This window comes from Staurois parvus, unplaced genomic scaffold (assembly GCF_062004578.1).
Source record: "Staurois parvus isolate SC_StPar_1 unplaced genomic scaffold, SC_StPar_1.0 ptg000453l, whole genome shotgun sequence".
NCBI lineage: Eukaryota > Metazoa > Chordata > Amphibia > Anura > Ranidae > Staurois > Staurois parvus.
In genome coordinates, this window is record NW_028318249.1 from 572,958 (window position 1) to 595,586 (window position 22,629).

Genomic DNA, 22,629 nt, shown 5'->3' on the forward strand with positions numbered 1-22,629 from the left:
ACTCCAAAAATAGCTGGAAATAGGGACCCATAAGACAATACTTTGGGGCTGGAATAGACCAACTTGGATGTACATCATACATGCAGAGTGATATCACAAAATGACCATAAAGACATAAATATGTATCTGGTACTGGTAAACCATAAATCAAATATCATTGTTAGAAGACACAGTCCTCAAGGTAAATGACTGGCCTATGATAGGCCATAAGTATAACGTGGTGATCCTTGATGAGATATACAGTCAGGTCCATAAATATTGGGACATCGACACAATTCTAACATTTTTGGCTCTATACACCACCACAATGGATTTGAAATGAAACGAACAAGATGTGCTTTAACTGCAGACTGTCAGCTTTAATTTGAGGGTATTTACATCCAAATCAGGTGAACGGTGTAGGAATTACAACAGTTTGCATATGTGCCTCCCACTTTTTAAGGGACCAAAAGTAATGGGACAGAATAATAATCATAAATCAAACTTTCACTTTTTAATACTTGGTTGCAAATCCTTTGCAGTCAATTACAGCCTGAAGTCTGGAACGCATAGACATCACCAGACGCTGGGTTTCATCCCTGGTGATGCTCTGCCAGGCCTCTACTGCAACTGTCTTCAGTTCCTGCTTGTTCTTGAGGCATTTTCCCTTCAGTTTTGTCTTCAGCAAGTGAAATGCATGCTCAATCGGATTCAGGTCAGATGATTGACTTGGCCATTGCATAACATTCCACTTCTTTCCCTTAAAAAACTCTTTGGTTGCTTTTGCAGTATGCTTTGGGTCATTGTCCATCTGCACTGTGAAGCGGCGTCCAATGAGTTGTGAAGCATTTGGCTGAATATGAGCAGATAATATTCCCGAAACACTTCAGAATTCATCCTGCTGCTTTTGTCAGCAGTCACATCATCAATAAATACAAGAGAAGCAGTTCCATTGGCAGCCATACATGCCCACGCCATGACACTACCACCACCATGCTTCACTGATGAGGTGGTATGCTTAGGATCATGAGCAGTTCCTTTCCTTCTCCATACTCTTCTCTTCCCATCACTCTGGTACAAGTTGATCTTGGTCTCATCTGTCCATAGGATGTTGTTCCAGAACTGTGAAGGCTTTTTTAGATGTCGTTTGGCAAACTCTAATCTGACCTTCCTGTTTTTGAGGCTCACCAATGGTTTCCATCTTGTGGTGAACCCTCTGTATTCACTCTGGTGAAGTCTTCTCTCGATTGTTGACTTTGACACACATGCACCTACCTCCTGGAGAGTGTTCTTGATCTGGCCAACTGTTGTGAAGGGTGTTTTCTTCACCAGGGAAAGAATTCTTCGGTCATCCACCACAGTTGTTTTCCGTGGTCTTCCGGGTCTTTTGGTGTTGCTGAGCTCACCGGTGCGTTCCTTCTTTTTAAGAATGTTCCAAACAGTTGTTTTGGCCACGCCTAATGTTTTTGCTATCTCTCTGATGGGTTTGTTTTGTTTTTTCAGCCTAATGATGGCTTGCTTCACTGATGGTGACAGCTCTTTGGATCTCATCTTGAGAGTTGACAGCAACAGATTCCAAATGCAAATAGCACACTTGAAATGAACTCTGGACCTTTTATCTGCTCATTGTAATTGGGATAATGAGGGAATAACACACACCTGGCCATGGAACAGCTAAGAAGCCAATTGTCCCATTACTTTTGGTCCCTTAACAAGTGGGAGGCACATATGCAAACTGTTGTAATTCCTACACCGTTCACCTGATTTGGATGTAAATACCCTCAAATTAAAGCTGACAGTCTGCAGTTAAAGCACATCTTATTTGTTTCATTTCAAATCCATTGTGGTGGTGTATAGAGCCAAAAATGTTAGAATTGTGTCCATGTCCCAATATTTATGGACCTGACTGTATGTCAACATCCAGAGGCAGATAGTAATGAGCAGAAAGCTATATATATATATATAGATGTATTATCTTGAATGGTAGAGTATCCATAAGGCCACCGCCGTCTCGGATATAAATGGCAGAGCCCTGCCAGCATGTAGCAATAGCTATCTGCCAGATCTGAATTAAAATGTCTCTTTAAGTAACTGGATCAGGTGAAAATGATGAATAGATCTTTGATGGACTATGCAGATAAGATGTTGTGCACCAACTGTAAGATATAGCATTATATCTCCATCCTGTAATAAGAGAGTGACAAGGAGAAAGTCAGTGAGACTGCTGCTGTAGCAAACTTCTAGCAGCCATGATGTCTCTTTTTTATTTTAAGGTTGTCCTGTGTAATGTCCACTATTGAGGTGATGGCTATTTGCAGTCTTGGCACAAGGGTTCTCTATGTGCAGCTTTGCCAATAAAGCATATCTTTGAATACTATTTGAGTATCGCATTTGTCCTTTATGTAACCGCTTTTCTTTGTGAACCCCTTTTCACAGTTTTTGCTGTAGGTTTTTTGGTTACTGGGCAAACTATGTACGTCAGGCGATACATATTGCTCTCTAGGCCTCTATTTTCTATGGTTCGCAAAGAACCAGCCCGGGTGAAGACAGGTCTGAATCTCTGGATAGGTAAGTGTCCTTTTATTAAAAGTCAGAAGCTACAATATTTGTAGCTTCCAACATTTAATGATTGGGGGTATCCTCCTGCGCTTTATATAGATGGAATCCCTATATTAAAAGCTGCTGTCACTCGACTTAAACCAATAAGTGATCAAATAATGTAATTTATAGATACATGCCAACATTTAATGTTATCTTTCTATAGTGAAGATCCTCTTTAGTGAACAAAAGCCACATACACTGTTAGAAATTTGTTAGTTCCAGAAAAAATTTCCATACTGCTTCTTCAAATTTTTTCATCACTGTGGTAAAAAATGAACATTGATATGATCCCCCTATCGATTAGGAAATCAATTGAGCGTTCTTAAAATTAAAATGTTCGACTGGTGTATCCTCAGATTTAGCAGCTTAGCGTCCTCTCTCCCAAAATTAATTCAGCTAATCAGCTCCCTCCTTCCTCAGCAGTAACCCAGCACCTACCATTGATTCAGCAGAATATCTCCCCATGCTCCCTCTGTTCCCCCTTCCATCAGTGACTCAGTGGCTCATGCATACAAATTTGCGCGCTTTCCTGCCACACACAGAAATGCGCTGCCACTTAGCAGACACGTGGCAGTGCCATTAATTGTTATTAACATAGAAAGGTGACAGCAGAAAAAGACCAAGTGGTCCATCGAGTCTGCCCATTTTATTGTTTTGGTTTTTTGGTTTGTTTGGGGTTTTTTTTTGGAGGGGGGGGGGTGTCTGAGTATAAATCTATGCTTGTCCCAAGCATGTTTGAAGCTGTTTGCTGTTGACTGGCTCACTACTTCTGCTGGAAGTTTATTCCAAGAATCAACTACCCTTTCAGTAAAATAGTACTTTCTGAGATTGGTTTTGAACTTTCCTTCAGGCACCCCATACATCTGCTAATGTGCAGTTCATTGAGGCTTGATTTTGCAGAAGAATCAGGGTCTTCTTTTGCATGTTTCCCGCATGTAAGAAAGTCTATTGAAAGGAATGGCCTGGCCTACATGCGCTGTGCAGGAACTTGCGCATGCTTCTGAACGCAAAGTGCAAACCTAGCCTAAAAGCTGATGCGACAAACTGCATGGCACCCTGCTTGGGTTTTTCCCTCAGATAGCTGCTTCCTCACCGCTGGAGCACAGGACCAAAGTATTATAGCCGGCCACTGCACCCAAGAACTAGAATACACTAGCTTAGAAGCATCCTGGAACTCTTTATTGAACAGAAATTCAGGTTTTTATATCCTTCAGAAATAGTAGCAGTCCCCACATTAACAATAGAAACAAATATTACACATTGGGATAAACATCTCACACTGATTAGGTAAGGAGGTCAAGTTGACACCAGACTAATCCCATCATGTAGGAACCTTTAGACATAAACAGTCGGTGACTCAATTAACTCAATTAACAATGGGACAAAGACACAACGGAAAACACATCCCACCTTAATAAACAGATTACAGCAAGAGACTTCAGCATCAGGTTGTTTTGAGCTGATTATTTTAACATCTGCTCTGAGTCTAGGAGAGGGTTTGAAACAGGCAATGCTAGTTTGGGCATAGAGACTGTCAGGGATCCCGGCTCCGTCTGCCGCAATCGCGGCTCTGTCCCCCGCGCATGCGCATTGGCGGCAGATCACGCCGGGACACAGGAACTAGGTCCCGGCGAGCCGCGGCTGACAGGACGCCGCGCATGCGCAGTAGAAACCGCGGGCGCGCCTCAGGCGTCCAATGACAGCCGGGGGCGCGTCCTAGCCAGCCAATGACAGTGCAGGGCGCACTATTTAAAGATGCCCTGCACTGTCACAAATTGCCGCAAGGTCTATATGTGATCCTGAAATACCTGCTCCTGCTGTGACCCTGTTTTTTGACCCTGACTACGCTGCCTGCCCCTGAGATTGACCCGGCTTTGTTCTGACTATTCTACCCGCTCCTGTGATTGACCCGGCTTTGTTCTGACTATTCTGCCTGCTCCTGCGTTTTGACTCGGCTTATCCTGACTGTTCCTACGGATTGATTTACCTGGCTGACCCTGCGTGTGACCCGACTACTCCTAGCCCGCCGATTCGGTACCCCGCTTACCCCACGGGGCCACTATCCGTACCACCCTGCTGGGGCCGCCATCCTCTTCACAGCTGGCTCTCCTGGTACCTACATACATCCCCGGAGGCCTCCTCGGCCGCTGGTGGCCCGCTCAGAGGTCGTGACCTGGCCCGGGACTGTTTCAAGTCCATCCCCACCATCAGGGGCCCTGGTGAAAGCACAGCCCGGGCTTAGACCCCACGCTCTGGGTAGGTCTACCAGCTGGCAGACGGAGGGCTCCGCCTGGCGGATCCTAACAGAGACCTTAAATTTGTATCCTGGTTCTCCAGTTCTCAGAGTCTGCATGTTTTGGGGAGACATGGACATGAATCTGAAATAAAACTACTCCAAAAGGTCCTCCAGGCACACACCTCCCAAAGAATAGAGCCCCCTCCAATGCCAGAGCCCATAGTCAGTAGGCAAGAGGATAGCCTGCAGTCTCCTCCAAAAGACCCTGTCCTTGCTGGGTCTGTCACAGCTCATTTACTGCTTGTCAAAGCAGAACTAAAGTTCCACCATTGTTTGCTGCAATAAACAACACTTACCTGTTTGCCGCATCCCCCAGTATGTAAACTGAGCTGTGCATGTGCAGCTCAGCTTACCCCATCTCCATGTGCTGGAATGATGGCCTCCTGCGTGTGCACAGGAGTGACATCATCCCGCGCCAGCCAATGAAGCTGCCTGAAAACCGGCACACAGGTGAAGATGCTGATGAGGGACAGGACCGTTGGAGAAAAGATAGGTATAAAATACTTTTAGTTCCACTTTAAGAATATGTAAATGTAAAAAAAAGCCTGGCCACAAGTTCACTTTAAGCACACAGTTCCTTCTGTCCGTGAACAGAACCATGTATTTATAACTAGAGTCATGCTTGTGGTCACTTTACTCTAAGGCCTTCTTCCTCTTCCCCCGATTATTATTATTGTTATTACTACGAGTTTATATAGCGCCAAAGGGTTTGCTTAGCGCTGTACAATAGAGGGGGGGACAATACATGGCACAGTACAACAACAACAAACAACGTACGAGGGGTAAGAGGGCCCTACTCTTTCGAGCTTACAATCTAGGTGGGAGGGGGTAAAGGTACAGTAGGAAGTGGCTGAGGGGTGGGAGGAAAGAGGGAGAATGGCCGTTAGGTGAGGGTGGGGTAGGCTTCCCTGAAGAGATGGGTTTTGAGGGAGCGCCTGAATGTGAAGAGGGAAGGCGACAGTCTGATGGATTGGGGCAGTGAGTTCCAGAGGATGGGGGAGGACCTGGAGAAGTCCTGCAGTCGTGCATGGGAGGAGGAGACCAGGGAGCAGGATAGCTCCCTGTGAGGAGCGAAGGGTACGGGTAGGGCGGTACTTGGGGATCAGGTTGGTGAGGTAGTCAGGGGCAGTGTTGTGAACGGCTTTGTAGGTCAGGGTTAGGAGTTTAAATTTGATGCGTTGGGCAATCGGGAGCCAGTGGAGGGAGAGGCAGAGGGGGGTGGCAGAGGTGGAGCGGTTGGTGAGGTGGATGAGTCTAGCCGCTGAGTTCAGGATGGTCTGGAGCGGGGAGAGCCTGCACTGGGGTAGGCCGGTGAGAAGAGAATTACAGTAGTCAAGGCGTGAGATGATGAGGGAGTGTACTAGAAGTTTGGTGGTGTCTGGGGTGAGGAAGGTACGTATCTTGGCAATGTTGCGAAGATGGAGCCTGCATGTGTTTGTGAGTGATTTGACATGCGGTTGGAAGGAGAGGTTCGAGTCAAGAATGACGCCAAGGACTTTGGCTTGCGGGGCGGGATTGATGGTGGAGTTGTTGGTGATGATGGATAGGATGGGGGGGGGGGGGTGTTGGCAGGGGGAAAGATGAGGAGCTCGGTTTTGGAGAGGTTGAGCTTGAGGAAATGTAGCGACATCCAGTCTGAGATGTCATTTAGGAGGTGAGTGATGCGGGCGGAGATAGTGGGGGTGAGGAGAGGGGTGGAGAGGTAGATTTGGGTGTCGTCAGCGTAGAGGTGATAGTTGAAGCCGTGAGAGTGTATGAGTTTGCCCAGGGAGGAGGTGTAGATGGAGAAGAGAAGGGGTCCAAGGACAGAGCCTTGGGGGACCCCAACAGAGAGGGGGAGGGAGGGGGAGGTGGCACCATTGTAGGTGACACTGAAGGAGCGTCGGGATAGGTAGGATGAGAACCAAGAGAGAGCGGTGTCTCTGATGCCAAGGGAGAGTAGTTTATTAAGGAGGAGGGGGTGGTCAACTGTGTCGAAGGCCGCAGAGAGGTCCAGGAGAAGGAGGACAGAGTAGTCGCCCTTGGCTTTGGCGTTTAGTAGATCGTTGGTGATTTTGAGGAGGGCAGTTTCAGTGGAGTGTAGGGGACGGAAGCCGGACTGTAGTGAGTCAAGGAGGTTATTGTCTGTAAGGTGGGAGCTTAGGCGATCGTAGACTATGCGTTCAAGGAGCTTGGAGGTGAGTGGCAGCAAGGAGATGGGTCTGAGGTTGTTGGGGTCCGCGGGATCCAGGGAGGGCTTTTTGAGGATGGGGGTGATATGCGCGTGCTTTAGGGGGGAGGGGAATACGCCAGTAGAGAGGGAGAGATTGAAGATATGGGTGAGGGAGCGGATGAGGGAGGCGGGGGGTGACCGGAGGAGTTGAGAGGGGATAGGGTCCAGGGGGCAGGTAGTGAGGCGGGCTTCTGAGAGGACTTTGGCGACTTCCTCAGTAGTGACAGGGCTGAGGGAGTGCAGTGCAGGGGGGGGGGGTAATGGTGGGCGGGGCATTGGGAGAGGTGGGGGGCAGTGCGGTTGTGAAGGCAGAGGAGGGGGGAGATGAGGGGGTGACGGGGGTGAGGAGGCTAGGTGGGGAGGTAGATTGCAAGTTGACGATGTCCTTACGGATAGCGTCAATCTTGTTGTGGAAATGGGTGGCAATCTCGTGGGCGGTGAGAGAGGTACTGAGTGGAGGAGGGGGGGGAGAGAGAAGGGAGTTGAAGGTGGAGAAGAGTCGGCGGGGGCAGGAGGAGAGGGTGTTGATTAGGTTAACAAAGTAGGCCAATAACATTGATCCTCTGCTCGGTGTTTGCTCTGTACCCAGGTCAGCATTCAGCAATACAATTCATGTATAGATATATATCACTTTTTATATGGCACCATGCAGCGTCCTTTGGATTAACACTGCACACCGTGACACTTGCTCCGGGTAAGACGAGATTCCTGCCATCGAACGGAAGGAAGTCATATTCTGCCCGGCGGCTTTAATGAACTCCAGTGATGCTGAGAAGGTCATAGTAGAAGTCATTGGAATTATTAGTGTCACACAGCAGCGATAAAAGAGAAAGCAGCTGAGCCAGCAAAACACGGGGAGATGGAGAGCCACCAGGGAGTATACATATATAGAAAGGGAAATGAGCACATTACTGCTACAGAATTTAGAGCTCTTGCATTTGAGGTTGAATCTGATAAGCACACCAAAAGGAAAAAAAGGTGGTGTGGCATTTAAATGTGTACATACCATCTATTTTGCTGTCAGAATGTTTAAAAGTGTTAAAGCTGAAATTCATTTGGCTCATATTTTGCCTTCCCAGTTCCACCAACTTAATATGCTAATGAAATGTATATGTTTTCAATACATGCTATATCATAGATCCATTGACATAATCATGGGGTCTCTGTTCTTCTTTCTGCAATGCAGGCAGATCATGGCTGGTGACGGGCCAGCTGGTACATATCTTCCTGAAAACATCACAGCACTCGGCCTCAGTACTCCTCTCAAGAGCCATCATGCAAGCAGTGGGATGGCCCTTGGGAGGAGTTATGCAAATATTGAAATGTCTTGATGGGTGGATGTCTATCTGGAGGAGTAGGCATTCCAGTGCAGGTTGCCTTTGCATGTAGACTGCCCTAGCTAATGCCCACATGCTGAGCCTCTATGATCAGGGGCGGACTGACCATTTGGAAACTCGGGCACTGCCCGAGGGCCCGGGTTCAGTAGGGAGCCCCATGAGATTCCCCTGGTACCTTTTTCATAGGCTTTTTTGAGTTTGGGCAAGGACACAGGGGCCCCATGAGCCCCTATTGCCCGGGGGCCCCATGAGTTGTCAGTCCGCCCCTGTCCATGATTGAAAGAATTGAAATCCAGTTGATTAAAGGAGCGGGCCAGGGACTGTCAAGAAGGGTAGGAAAGGGATAGATGATGCTGGATGAGGTGGAGAACACTATGGCCTCATTCACATGGGTGTGCCTAACTGTACACCCATGGGCAGGACTGTCTTTACCTGCGCAGGATGCACAGATGCTCCATGCAAGCAGCCCATTCACATCAATGATGGGGCCCAGCTGCATGGACCTGTATGGATCTCCAAATGCATCACAGACAGACTACATCCTGATTCGTGCATCCAATCCCCACAGATGTAAGCTCAGGGATGCGCTTGGAGATCTGTGCTGGGTTGTGCAGCTGGCCATCTGTCATTGATTTAAACAGTTGGGCTGCATGGAACACCAGTGCATCCTGCCTGGGTGAAGATGACTTTTCTCACGGGTGCATGGATTGGTACACCTGTGTGAATGAGGTCTTTGGTTCAACAGAAGAGTGCAGATTCTGCACTCAGTTTTCCTAATCATTCTTTCAAGGACAGTGAGGTGCACATAGGACAGAAAGGACAACTGGACCACAAGAGGTGTGAAATAGGTAATCCAAGTGAAATACCCATCCCTAAACAGAGGTGGGGGTGTTCAATGATATCTGTTTTTCACATTTAATGCTGTTTGATCATCTCTACCTCACCAGTTTGACAACAGTGCACACTTTCAGACATATGACTCAAATGACTGACACCTATGCAGACTTCATGACACCAAGGACAGGTTGTTGTATCTAGAACAAGGTGGTTCCATAGCTCTCTCACCTCCCATCCTGTTCTTGGACAGTCAACATCTGCACATTCCACGGTGATTGGATTAAGTGTCTGTTCTCCCAGAGTGGATATAAATGCTGGGTTATGTTCCTGTCACTCATTAGAACTAAAGAAATGGCTTGGAAAAGCTATGACACGTCTTCAACATTACAGAACAAGTCCAGATGATTGTGACTGACTACTACTAGATGTTCTAAACTGTTTTGATGAATTATGATGAACCAGGGGCAGACTGACAACTCCTGGGGCCCCCGGGCAATAGGGGATCATGGGACTCCTGTGTCCTTGCCCAAACTCAAAAAAGCCTATGTAAAAGGTACCAGGGGCATCTCATGGGGCCCCCTACTGACCGCGGGCCGTCGGGCAGCGCCCGAGTTTCCAAATGGTCAGTCCGCCCCTATGATGTTAGAAGTACCCCTGAGGTACCTGCCAGGTGAAGAACACACTCATCTTTTTTGTGGTATTTGCAGGATGGCCTGGTCAAGGCAAACATGGAGAAGCTGACATTCTACGCTCTGTCAGCCCCGGAGAAGCTGGACCGGATTGGGGCTTACTTGTCTGAGCGACTGAGTCGAGATGTGGCCAGGCACCGCTATGGGTAAGGACGTTATGGCGTGTTACTTATCCTGAACACAGTGATAGACTTCCATTAATCTACATCTACTATGAGAGAAATATGTAAGCTGTGCTGAAAATTCCTGATGCCTGGCTGACATTCTGGTGCATTGGCTCCAGTGTTTTCAAGTCACTGACCAGGAACAAGACAGGAAATAAAGGATTCTGATTTTTCACCCTCTTTCCTTTCTGCATGACTGTCCGGGGTTCATGACTCAGAGGCATTGGTTAATAAATATTAAATCTGGAAAGTGCAAAATCTGGTGCGGCTCTGCGTAGAAACCAATCAGCTGCCAGGTTTTTTTTTGTCAAAGCTGAAGTTAGAAGCTGATTGGCTACCATGCACAGCTGCACCAGATTTTGCACTCTCTGGTTGTAGGAAATCAACCCCATTGAAGGCAGAGATTGCCAGGCAGATTGCATTTTCAAAAGGATACGAGAAATGGGAGTCCTTGTATTTCTCTCATATTTTGAAAGAGAACATTAGGAAAACACAAGCCCTGTGCAGCACTGCTATACAGGCAGCATGTCACTGATTTCCTGAGAAGGTTCCCACTGTAACAGATCTGTCTCTATCTGCTGAAGGTAACAGATTCTGTCCCCATATATCCCCACCAACTAATCCAGGTGAAATTTTAATAGTGGGTATGTTAACGTGTATCTAAGTCCTAGAACAAAAAGTTAGGGTGTATATAAACCTTAACAATGACTTGTTTTGGCATGTTAAATAGACCATTTAAAGTGTTAAGTTACGTCTGTTTTATATAGTGCCAAGAATACCCGTTGATCCTGCCAGAAATCTTGTGAGCTGATAAATTCCTGCGCTCTCTGCCTGTGCTGCACTCTTACCAGTTACACTGTGCGAGGAGAGGGTGAGGTGGTCCCCCGTCCTCAAACACTTCCTACCCTAGGGTGAATACACTGCTCCTCCATAAATACAGTACGGTCGGTGATGTTGTCATCCTAGGACAGGAAGTGTTACTGGCAGGATCACCAGGTGAAAATTAAAGAAAAAAAGAAAAATAACGCTCTTCAGTTTAGACTATCACTTTAATATATTGCAGCTTGTCTGTCCTAGGGTGATCACATTCTCTTACTGTTCTTTATCAGTACTGTATTTATGGAAGAGTAGTGTTGTCACCCTAGTACAGGAAGTATTTTAGTAGAGTTCAAATCCAATAATAATAGGATAATCCACACTATCAGCATAAACCAATCAGCCTGCTAGAAAATGGTATACATACAAATCAAGAATTAAATAAAATGCATACGGTAAAATATCAAATAACACTTAGAATACTATAGCTCATCAGACATGAAATAAACATCCTTTTAAACAAGCATCATCTACTAGTATCATCTTGTACCACAAAGTGTTCACTTCCACCCTTAGTTAGAAAAAAATCCTCTGCACTGCTCTGCCAAAGCCCCCACCTTGTTCCACTCAGTGCATATTACTGGCTTACTGTGACTGCCTGTGACTGGAAGTGTAAAGAAGTGAGACTTAGATAATGAATCAGTCTGGATACTCTGAGCAGGACCCTCTGGAGATCACCCCATTTTAGTAGACCTCTTTCCTGAGTACTTAACCACTTCCATACCGGGCACTTTTACCCCCTTCCTGCCCAGGCCAGTTTTCAGGTTTCAGCGCTTTCACACTTTGAATGACAATTGCGCGGTCATACAACATTGTACCCAAACTAAAATTTTATGATTTTCTTCATACAGCTAGAGCTTTCTTTTGGTGGTATTTAATCACCACTGGGGTTTTTATTTTTTGCTAAATTAACAAAAAAAGAACGAAATTTTGAAAATAAAACACATTTTTCTTTTTTTCTGTTATAAACGTTTGCAAATAAATAATTGTTCTTCATAAATTTAGGCCGAGATGTATTCGGCTACATGTCTTTGCTGAAAATAACCCAAATTAGGATCTATTTTTTAGTTTGTAGGAAAGTTATAGAGTTCACAAACTATAGTATAGATCTGAATATTGATCAATCCTGAAGTGCTGACAGCCAATCTAATTTCTTGAGGTCCAAGAATGTCAGAATAGTACAGATATCCCCCAAATGACCCCTTTTTTGCACAGTAGACAGTCCGACGTACTTCATAAGAGGCATGGCGAGTTTTTTGAAGTTGTATTTTTTTGTCATACTTTTTCGGAAAATGAGAAAAATAAAAAAATTATTTTCACTATTTTTTTTTACATACTGTCACCAGTGCAGTACAGCGCCATCATATAACTGGCATGGCGGTGATCAGGGACACTGACTGGTGACAGTATGAAAAATAAAATATATATAATTTTTTAAAAACATTTTTACAAATTTTTTAATTATTTTAAATTTTTTATTAATTTTTTTTTTCTTTTTTTTTAAGATTTTTTTTCATAGTTCACTATGATCAAAATAGTAACATTGTACTACTTTGGGGAAGTGATCAGTATTTTTTTTTTTTTACACAATTTGCTTATAGCAAAGAATTACTTTGCTATAAGCAAGCATTTACCTGAATGACATCGATTCATTCAGGGTTTTTTTTTTTGTTTTTTGTGCTTAGCTGTGATTTGGCCACAGCTAATCACATGACATGTGCATGTGATTAGCTGTGACTATTCACAGCTAGACACTAGTATACAATGGATGGCATGAATGAAGCCATCCATTGTATACAACTGTCATGTGACCTGCTGTGATTGGTCACAGCAGGTCACATGGTACCGGCAACTGGGCCGGTACTCAGATCTGTCATCGGTCGTGTCCGAGGTACACGGCCGGTGACAGATCGCGCCGCTGCGCGGCTCTGCAGTCGCGCAAACTGCATGCCTGAAAGGACGCCATATGGTGTCCACCCGGAAAGGTGAGGGTTTTTGCTGGCCCCCATTCGGCCATAGGCTGGGCGGGAAGTGGTTAAAGTATATTTATGGTCTCGTTATTTTTCTAGTTTTGCATGGAGTAGAGAAGGATTAGAACTCCTGTTGGTTTTAGTGCCATCCTGGGCTCCGTTAGAGAGCTTTCTCTTCACTTCCTTTTCTATTGTCACAGATCACCCTTCTTTGGTGTACCTCTGTCCTCCTCCAGGTTGCTTAAAGGATAAGTTCACCTTTCGGAAGACGTTACATGTTCTACCTGATTTTATGGTGGAACATATAACATGTTCTCATAGCCGCAGCTGCAGCCACCGCCCCCCCCCCTTCCCTCTGATAGCTAGAAGTTCCCTCGTACTATCTGTCAGATTTGAAAACAGCGCGGCCATGTGGGACTCCGCCCACACGGTCGTGTCATTCCTTCACGAACTTCCGTGAATGAATGAACTGCAAGTCCCAACAGCCTTAGCGGCTGTGGGCTTGTAGTTTTCAATGAACTACCATGGCACTGTGGAGCGCTGTGATAGTTCATTGATTCTTCCTGTCAATATATCTGCCTGACCGCACATCCCGTACAGCATGCAGATGTTCTGACAGGTCTGTAGGAGACCTGCATGGCATTAGTGATCTACTGATTGCTGGTGCAATGCTTTCCAGGCTCCTGTAGACAAAAATAATAAATGCACATTTTTTTTACCTACAAATAAATGTGCATTTATTGTTTTTTTATAAAGGATGAACTTATCCTTTAAAGAGTATCCATAGCCAATTTTTTTTTCTATTTATGGATGTAGTAGGGAAGGATTAGAATTACTGTTATGTTTCCTACTATCCTGGGCACCACTAGCAAGATTCTCTTCACTTCCTGTTCTAGTGACACAGTTTTACCAGGCAGGAATTGAGGGGCTGGCAGGGTGCTGTATATAGCTTCTTAAAAACATCACAGTACCCTTCTTCAGTACTCTCGAGCCCTGAGCCCTGATGCAAGCTGTTGGAGGAGTTTTGCAAATATCAAAATACCTTGATGTGTGAATGTCAGTCTGGAGGTGGGGGGAATTTCTAGGCAGGCTGTATTTGCATGCAGACCACCCTCGGTAATGCCCACACCTGATGCTAAGGCCTCCTTGCTTGCAAGAACTGAATCCAGTGAAGGGGTGGGCCAGGGGCGTCCTGATGACGCTGGATGTCCTCCAGCCAGGAAATGAGGTGGGTTCTATCTGACTTGTTGCAGCTTCTAATGCACATTGTTAGAAGCGCACAGCATGCAGTGAAATCAGAGTAAGCCATTTCAGTCCAGGAGAGGAGCTTCTACAACTGTGCAAGACTAAAGGGAAGGCTGGAGACCAGATTTAACTTTGGTACACAATGATACAAGTGGGCCTTCAGGTTCAGATCAGATGGTACTGTCCCTTTTTATAGGCTCAACAAAGGAAAGGAACATTGACACCAAAGAAGTAGAAGGGGAGATGTTTAAAATGTAACCTTTAAAGTGCAAATTTTCAGCGAGATTCCAGCACACAGAAGCGAAGTGAGAAAGCCATGTGACTAATGATGTTTAATTACAGTTAAAAGCTTTCGGCTCCTGCCATCAATTACAAGACTTTTCAAATTTCAGTGCGGGCTGGAAGTCAGAGTTTTGTCTCTCTGCAATTATTACCCTTGCAGCTGAACAAGTGAGATGCTGGTGAACTAATCTGTCATCTGCATAGTGGTTATCCTGTCCCCTCCAGAGAATGGCAGGTTGTGCAGTTGACATTTTAATTTTGTGGTATCCCATGGAACAGATTTAAAGCCAAACTAAAATCTCCAAATGTAGCGCTTTGCTTTAGAGTTCCTAAATAGTGTTCTATCAAACCGATGATTATTTGCAACAATGTAACCTTTACCACAGTGATAATCACAACCATGCATCTGAAAGGAACATTCACTGGACCATACAGTGGGAAAAATAATTTGATCCCCTGCAGATTTTGTAAGTTTGAATAAAAACAAACAAGGGCGCACTCTCATCGTGCATTACCGTGGTATAACACGTAATTTATTAAATAAAAAGGATGTATACTCACAAACCAACGTGATAATGGGCAGTATAGGTGATCCACAAAAACAGTCACAATGCATCTATGTCTAATGATGCGGATTACCTGACGCGTTTCGGGAGCTGAGCCCCCTTCCTCAGAGCTAAGGATGTGTCTGCTGGCCACAAGACTATACACCAATGGGATGTCAGAAGGAGGGTGGAAAAGGACACTCCCACCCACTCTCAGCAGCAGTGAATTCTGATGTGTTGGTGACTGCTGTTTACCATAGAAATCTTCAGTCTTCTGCCTCCAAATACCAGGTATTTGGAGGCAGAAGACTGAAGATTTCTATGGTAAACAGCAGTCACCAGCACATCAGATTTCACTGCTGCTGAGAATGGGTGGGATTATCCTTTTTGAACCTCCTTCTGACATCCCATTGGTATATAGGCTTGTGGCCAGCAGACACATCCCTAGCTCTGAGGAAGGGGGTTCAGCTCCCGAAACGCGTCAGCTTATCCGCATCATTAGACATAGATGCATTGTGACTGTTTTTGTGGATCACCTATACTGCCCATATCACGTTGGTTTGTGAGTATACATACTTTTTATTTAATAAATTACGTGTTATACCACGGTAATGCACGATTAGAGTGCGCCCTTGTTTGTTTTTATTCATCAGTGGTCAGATTTCCCAATCTCAGAAGGGCAGCACCTCTTTGGTTGGCATTTGACAATTCCTTGGTTTGCATGAAGATTGGAGCGCTGGTTTCGTTTATTTTTCTTTTAGATTTTGTAAGTTTGCCCACTTACAAAAAACTGAAGGGTCTATAATTTTTATCATAGGTGTGTTTTTTAAATGATAGAGACAGAATATCAACCAAAAATCCAGAAAAAACACGATACAAATGTTATAGATTGAGTTGCAGTTCAGTGAGTAAAATAAGTATTTGATCCCCAAGCAAAACATGACTTATTACTTGGTGGAGAAACCCTTGTTGGTAAGCCCAGAGGTAAAATGTTTCTTGTAGCTGGTTACCAGGTTTGCACACATCTCAGGAGGGATTTTGGTCCACTCTTCTTTACAGATCTCTGAGTCCTTAAGGTTTCTTGGCTGTCACTTGGCAACTCAAAGTTTCAGCTTCCTCCATAAATTTTCTATAGGATTAAGGTCTGGAGACTGGCTAGGGCTACTCCATGATCTTAATGTGCTTCTTCTTGAGCCACTCCTTTGTTGCCTTGGCGGTATGTTTTGGGTCATTGTCATGCTGGAAGACCCATCAATGACCCATCTTCAGTGTTCTGGCTGAGGGAAGAAGGTTCTCATCCAATATTTTACAAAACATGGCCCGTCCATTGGCTCCTCAATGTGGCAAAGTCGGCCTGTACCTTTAGCAGAGAAACAGCCCCAAAACATAATGTTTCTACCTCCGTGCTTGACTGTAGGGATGGTGTTCTTTTTTCCAATTCTTCTGTGAATCATTTAGATGTTCATTGGCAAACTTCAGACTGACCCGTACATGTGCCTTCTTGAGGAGGAGGACCTTGCAGGTACAACAGGATTTCAATCCATCGCAGCGTATTGTGTTACCACTGGTTTGTTCGGTGACTGTGGTCCCAACTGCCTCAATATCATTCAAAAGCTCCTCTCGTGGAGTTCTGGGCTGATCCCTCACTTTCTCATGATCATCCTTACCCCATGAGGCAAAAAATCTTGCATGGAGCTCCAGACCGAGGGTATTGATGGTTATTTTGTATTTCTTCCATTTCCAAATAATTGCTCCAACAGTTGTCTCCTTCTCACCAAGCTTCTTGCTGATGGTCTTGTAGCCCATTCCAGCCTTGTGCAGGTTACAATGTTTTCCCTGACATCCTTTTGACAGCTCTTTGGTCTTGCCCATGGTAGTGCCCAACAAAGAGATTCTGTGGACAGGTGTCTTTTATACACATAACAAGTTGTCATTAGGAGCACCTTCTTAAATTGACAGAACTAATCTGTGTACCACATGAGCACATAGCCAGTCTGTGGGAGCCAGAATTATTGTTGGTTGGTAGGAGATCAAATACTTATTTTACTCACTGAACTGCAACTCAATTTATAACATTTGTATCATGTGTTTTTTCTTATTTTTGGTTGATATTCTGTCTCTATCATTTAAAATGCACCTATGATAAAAATTATAGACCCTTTGTTTCTTTGTAATTGGCAAACTTACAAAATCTGCAGGGGATCAAATAATTATTTAACCTACTGTATACCCCCACACTGGAAAGACGTCAGAACGTGCTTGATATGTACACTTGGAGCCATGAGCACTCAGTATCCAGTACAGGTAAGTGTGCAACACCTCTCTAGAGCCATGATAGGTAATTACTTCCAAGAGATGAGCTCCCACAGGCAAGCACCAAGTGTGAATCACACCTGTAGAACAGCATTTGGACAGGGTGCTTTTTCAGAAAGCAATCAGTCTATAGTTCTGCCATTCCAAAACATAAATGTGCAGGTCAGCTGCGATCAGCTGCTTAAAATGATTGTAAACCTATTTTTTTCTTTTTAAATAAGAAACATGTCATACTTACCTGCCCTGTGCAGTGGTTTTGCACAGAGCAGCCCCAATCCTCCTCCAGGCACTCCTGGCTCTTCCCCACCCCACCGAGTTCCCCCCATAGCAAGCTGCATGCTATGGTGACACTCATGTAGGCCCATTCCTGAGCCGCGCTCTATGTGTCCAATATTAATGATATTGGACACAATGACGGGAAGGAAGATTCTATGCCTGCACATTCCACGAAACTGGCATACATTGGAAAACAATGCTCTTACCTACCGAAAGATCGCGAGATATCATACACTGACCTTGTTTGTGCAGTTCAATGTATGTTCCTGGCACACTTCGGTGCTGTAATGAATGAACTCCCATGTTCATGCACGAGAGTTAGGTCATTCAGCCCAGCTAATCAAAATGGCCAAAAAGCACAAACTCAGAAGAGCTGATGAAGATGTCAATGCTGGTGAAGGAGCAAGAGCAAGTGAGAATAGTTCTGCTTTAACCACTTAAAGCGGAGTTCCATCCAAAAAGGGAAGATCCGCTTGTCTGCCTTTCCGCCCCTCCACTGCCACATTTGCCACTTATTGGAGGGGAGGGGAGGGGCTGGGTTGGTACCAAGTTTTGCTTCTGCAAACTGAGCCTGAAGTTTGGCCCCCCTCCTTCCTCCCACAGTCTTCTGGGACACTTCACAAGTCCCAGAAGACTGCTGGACCATTCAGGAGGCGAAGTGCGACCGTTTTTGTACCTGCTGACTGTTAACACAAAAACCTCTGGAAATCCGCTTTAAACTCTAGCACCTGGATACCCCTTATGGAGTGCATCGATTTTTACATCTCTGCCATGAGCCTGTTTATCTGGTGATTACTTCACCAAGTAATCACTTGTCAATATGCAAAATAAAGGACAAACAAGGCTTTCCTTTGGTGATATTGTGATATTTTCTATGCAATCTATAGACAGATGTAAACATAAAGAACAAATATGTTTTTTTATTTGTTCGGTAAAAAAAAAAAGAGGTTAGTGTTAATGTAGATAAAAAGTATACATTTTAACCTATAATTTGTCCTGATTTTAAAGACAATAAAATCACAATTCTGGTACAATGTGTTGCTAAGCTTAGAATTTAAAGCTGTTTTAAAAAAATTAATAACAGGACAAATGAAAATAAAAAAAATCAGATAGTAAGGATACATTTACATTTTTACAGAGCACCATATTGCAAATTAACATGCGTTGTGTTAAGGCAGCCCTAAATGCCGTCAATAGGCAATGCACTGCGATGCACCAGCCTGTGTTGCGGCATACTACAATGCACATGTGTTGGGTTGCCATTCAAAAGGAATAATGGCATACCATGCATGATGTACAATGACATGTTAGTATCTATGTGAGCAGAATAGAATCTATTCAGATAGATAGAACAGAATTACTTCCACTAGAAAGTCGACATTTGGTTGAAGAAGTTTAAACAGCAGCCAGGACTCAGTTTTTACATGCCAGTTATGCCACCAACATCGGTGGCAGTGAAAGGGTTAAAAAAAAATATTGAGATCCTGAACAGAGTTTGCAAACACTGTGTCATAGCCTCCATGTTTACACAGCCTCTGCTGTTATAGCAAGCAAGTGGCAGTGGAGGAGAGGAAAACGGCTTGCTATGTGTTTTTTGGTGAAGTTGTTTTTGGGCATATGTAGCATGCCTATGGTCCACAACCCTTTAGGTTCCATGCACATGGGGTGTTTTGATAACGCTGGTAATGTTAGCTGTGTAAAGTCACGTTAAAAACAAGTTTTTCAGCGTTTTTTAGCCTTTTTGTATTAGCATTTAGCGGTATTTTGCCGCGTTTTTTCACGTTTGCATTTTTTAGAATTTTTTGGGGTCACAAAAACATCTAAAAACACTGGTTTGCTGCGATTTACAGCGTTTAGCCGTGTTTTTCAGTATTAGAGTGTATTTACAACTAAAAAACCTCTACAAACCCACTAGTTCTGGGTTTTTTTCCAGCCAAAAAATGCCCCTGCCAAAAAGCATTGATTCCAGTCCATGTGTGTATGGACACATAGGATAACATGCTGGGGGGTTTACTAGCTGTAGAAAAAAACGTCAAAAGCCAAAAACAGCCGCTGTAAAAACATCCAGTGTGCATGAGGACTAAAAAACACCAGAAGTACAAAAAAAACCTTGATCTGCCAGAAATCCAGTGAGCTCCTAACTTTCCATAGTAAGAGGACTCTGCTGCACTGAACTGACAAACAAAACTGACAGCCCCTCCAGAGTTGGGGAGGTGTTCTGTAGTCCAGGAGAAGAACACTGAGCAGAGCTGATAAAACTGCTTGGCATTTCTGTGCAGCAGAGGTTTAGGGCCCATTCACAATAGGAACTTCATGTGAGTCGCATAGGAATGCTGTGCAATTCACATGCAGTTCCGTGCAGTGCAGTTTCAGCCCGTTCATTTTGAATGGGTTGAAATCGCACTGCACCAGAAGTGTTGCATTCACTACATTTGGAAAAGCACTGCAACTGGATTGCATGGTACTTTTATACCATGTGATCTGGTGTAGGCAAATGCACTGTGATTGGGGTGTCATTAACTTTGCACTGACACCCACTGCAGATCTCAAGGGCAGTGCAATTGGAATGCGATGCAGGAAGCTGGCATGGATTGCAGGATTCCCGCACCATGTTCTAGTGTGATCGAGCCCTTCAAGTTAGGGGCTCACTGGATTTCTGCCAGATCAATGGGTATTTTTCTGTGCATTCAGCGTTTTTGAAGTGGATTTAAACCTGTGTGGTAGGGGGTGAACCGATGCCATAATCAGCAGTTATATGCACAGTATACTTGACGATTATGGCACACACCTATCTCCTTGTCTGCCGTCTTCCAGCGATGATGGTTTCAGGCACTTATCACTGCTGCCGTTTCTTCCGAATCCTGTGGGGATCCTCTTTGGCTATTGGGCAGCCAGGGATGTGCCTAGCAGTTACATTGTCCTCGGTAATGAACTGAGCGTGTACACTGCATGGTGCATGTCCAAAGTGTTTTTTGGCAAAATGGATTTTACCCATCAGTTTTTTTTAAAGCGTAAATCATGGAGAACTGTGCATATAATGAAGAAATGTGCTATTTAATTTTTATTTTGCTATATGCTTTAGGAACCCCTGCACTTCTGTAGACGTCAGTGGTGTCTAGCAAATGGCAAAGCTGTCTTCTTGTGAATTTTGGACAAAGATACTAAAGGGCTGACTGTCCTGTGTGGATGTCACTGGGGGCCTTTACAGTCTTGGATGTCACAGGAGTCCTGTTTGGGTAGTTATATGTCAGTGCTTGTCCTCTTCTACTGAGATCATTTACAGCGGATCATATAAAGGTCAGGAGCAGATTATGGGCATTCTATAGGAGGTGTAGACACCACATATCACAGCACCTGTCACCAGCTCTCCCCTACCTGTGATGAGTACCAGCTCATAATGCTAGCAGACATTTGTTATTTATTTCAGGTACTTATATAGCGATGTCAACTTGCGCAGCACTTTACATATCTATATTATACATTCACATCAGTCCCTAACCCTCAAGGGGTGTATAAATTAAGGTCCCTAACTTACATTCATACATACACATACTAGGGACAATTTAGACAGGAGCCAATTCACCTACCAGCATGTCTTTGGAGTTTGGGAGGAAACTGGAGTACCCAGAGGAAACCCACGCAGGCACAGGGAGAACATGCAAACTCCAGGCAGGTGGTGCCCTGGCTGGGATTCGAACCAACGACCCTAGTACTGCCAGGTGGAGGTGCTAACCATTTAGCCACTTTGCTGCCCCATTGTTATTGAGTGCGGGGAAAATGTGACAAGAGGGTGTAAATATCATCACTGCATATGATTAGCATCTTCCTGCAATGCTATTTTGTGTGGATGCATACAAAACAGAGAATATCAGCTGAGATTGTCATCCACGAGCCAGAAAAAACAGCTTGTATATATAAGTGGAGTATATGACACAGCAATCTCTCTCTCTCTCTCTCTCCCCCCCTCTCTCCCCTTACTCCTCCTCCTTCATTACATCTCACCTTTCTCTCTTTTTTAAAAAATCTCTATTCCCTTGCTCGCCCCCCTTTTTCATTCTCTCTCTTCCTTCACTCTACTTCCTTCATTATTTCTCTCCTTACTTTTCCTCCTTCAATCTCTCACTCCCATATTCTCTCATTCTCTCCCTTGCCTTATTCTTCCTCCTTCATTCTCTCTCCCGTAACTCTCCTCTCTCATTTTCTCTCTCATTTCACTCTTCTTCTTTCATTCTTCCTCCCTCCTTTATTCACTTTCTCCCCTCACTCTCTTCCTTTGCCACTCTCTTTTTCCCCTAACTCTCCCTCCTTCATTCTTTCTCTCTTTCTTTTTAACTCTCTCGTCCCTAACTCTCTTTCTTCTTTATTCTCCCACTCTCCCTCCTTCATCGTCTCACTCTCCCATCATTCTCCCTCCTTTGTTCTTTCTCCCTCTTGTTCATTCTCTCTCTCCCTGCTTTATTCCCTCTCTCCCCTCCCTTGTCCTCCTTTATTCTCTCTCTCCTCTTGTTCCCTAATTTCTTCCTTTTTTTCTCACTCTCCTTCCTTCATTCGTCCTCTACCCTTACTCACCTTCCTTTGTTATCTCTCTTCCATAACTCTACCTCCTTCCTTCATTCTTTCCCTCCTTCATTCTCTCCTTTCATTCTCTCTCTTCCATCACTCTACCTCCTTCATTCTCTCCTTTCATTCTCTCTCTTCCATCACTCTACCTCCTTCATTCTCTCTCTTACTGCGTCATTCTCTCTTTTCCATCACTCTACCTCCTTCATTCTGTCCCTCCTTCATTCTCTTTCTCCCCTCACTCTCCTTCCTTTATTCTCTCTCCCTTCTTCAGTCTATTTCTCCATCCATCATTTTTCTCTTCCCTTTGCCCTCTTTAAATCTCTATCTTGCCTTACTCTTCCACCTTCATTCTCTCTCCTTTTAACTCTCCATTCTTCATTCTCTGTCTTCCCCCTTCATTCTCTTATCCTCCTTCTTCCCTCTCCCCTCTCTCTCCCTCCTTCA

General features: G+C 44.6%; 1 protein-coding gene across 2 annotated transcripts in view; it reads left to right on the top strand.

Annotated features, from left to right (window-relative positions):
• The window catches only part of LOC149453054 (protein EFR3 homolog B), a 374,094-nt gene that overhangs the window by 220,069 nt on the left and 131,396 nt on the right, over window positions 1–22,629 (top strand). For both annotated transcript variants that reach the window (XM_089688739.1, XM_089688740.1), the window contains exon 3: window positions 9,970–10,097. In XM_089688739.1, coding sequence (XP_089544865.1) covers window positions 9,970–10,097 — 128 coding nt within the window. The remainder of the gene's footprint in view (window positions 1–9,969; window positions 10,098–22,629) is intronic.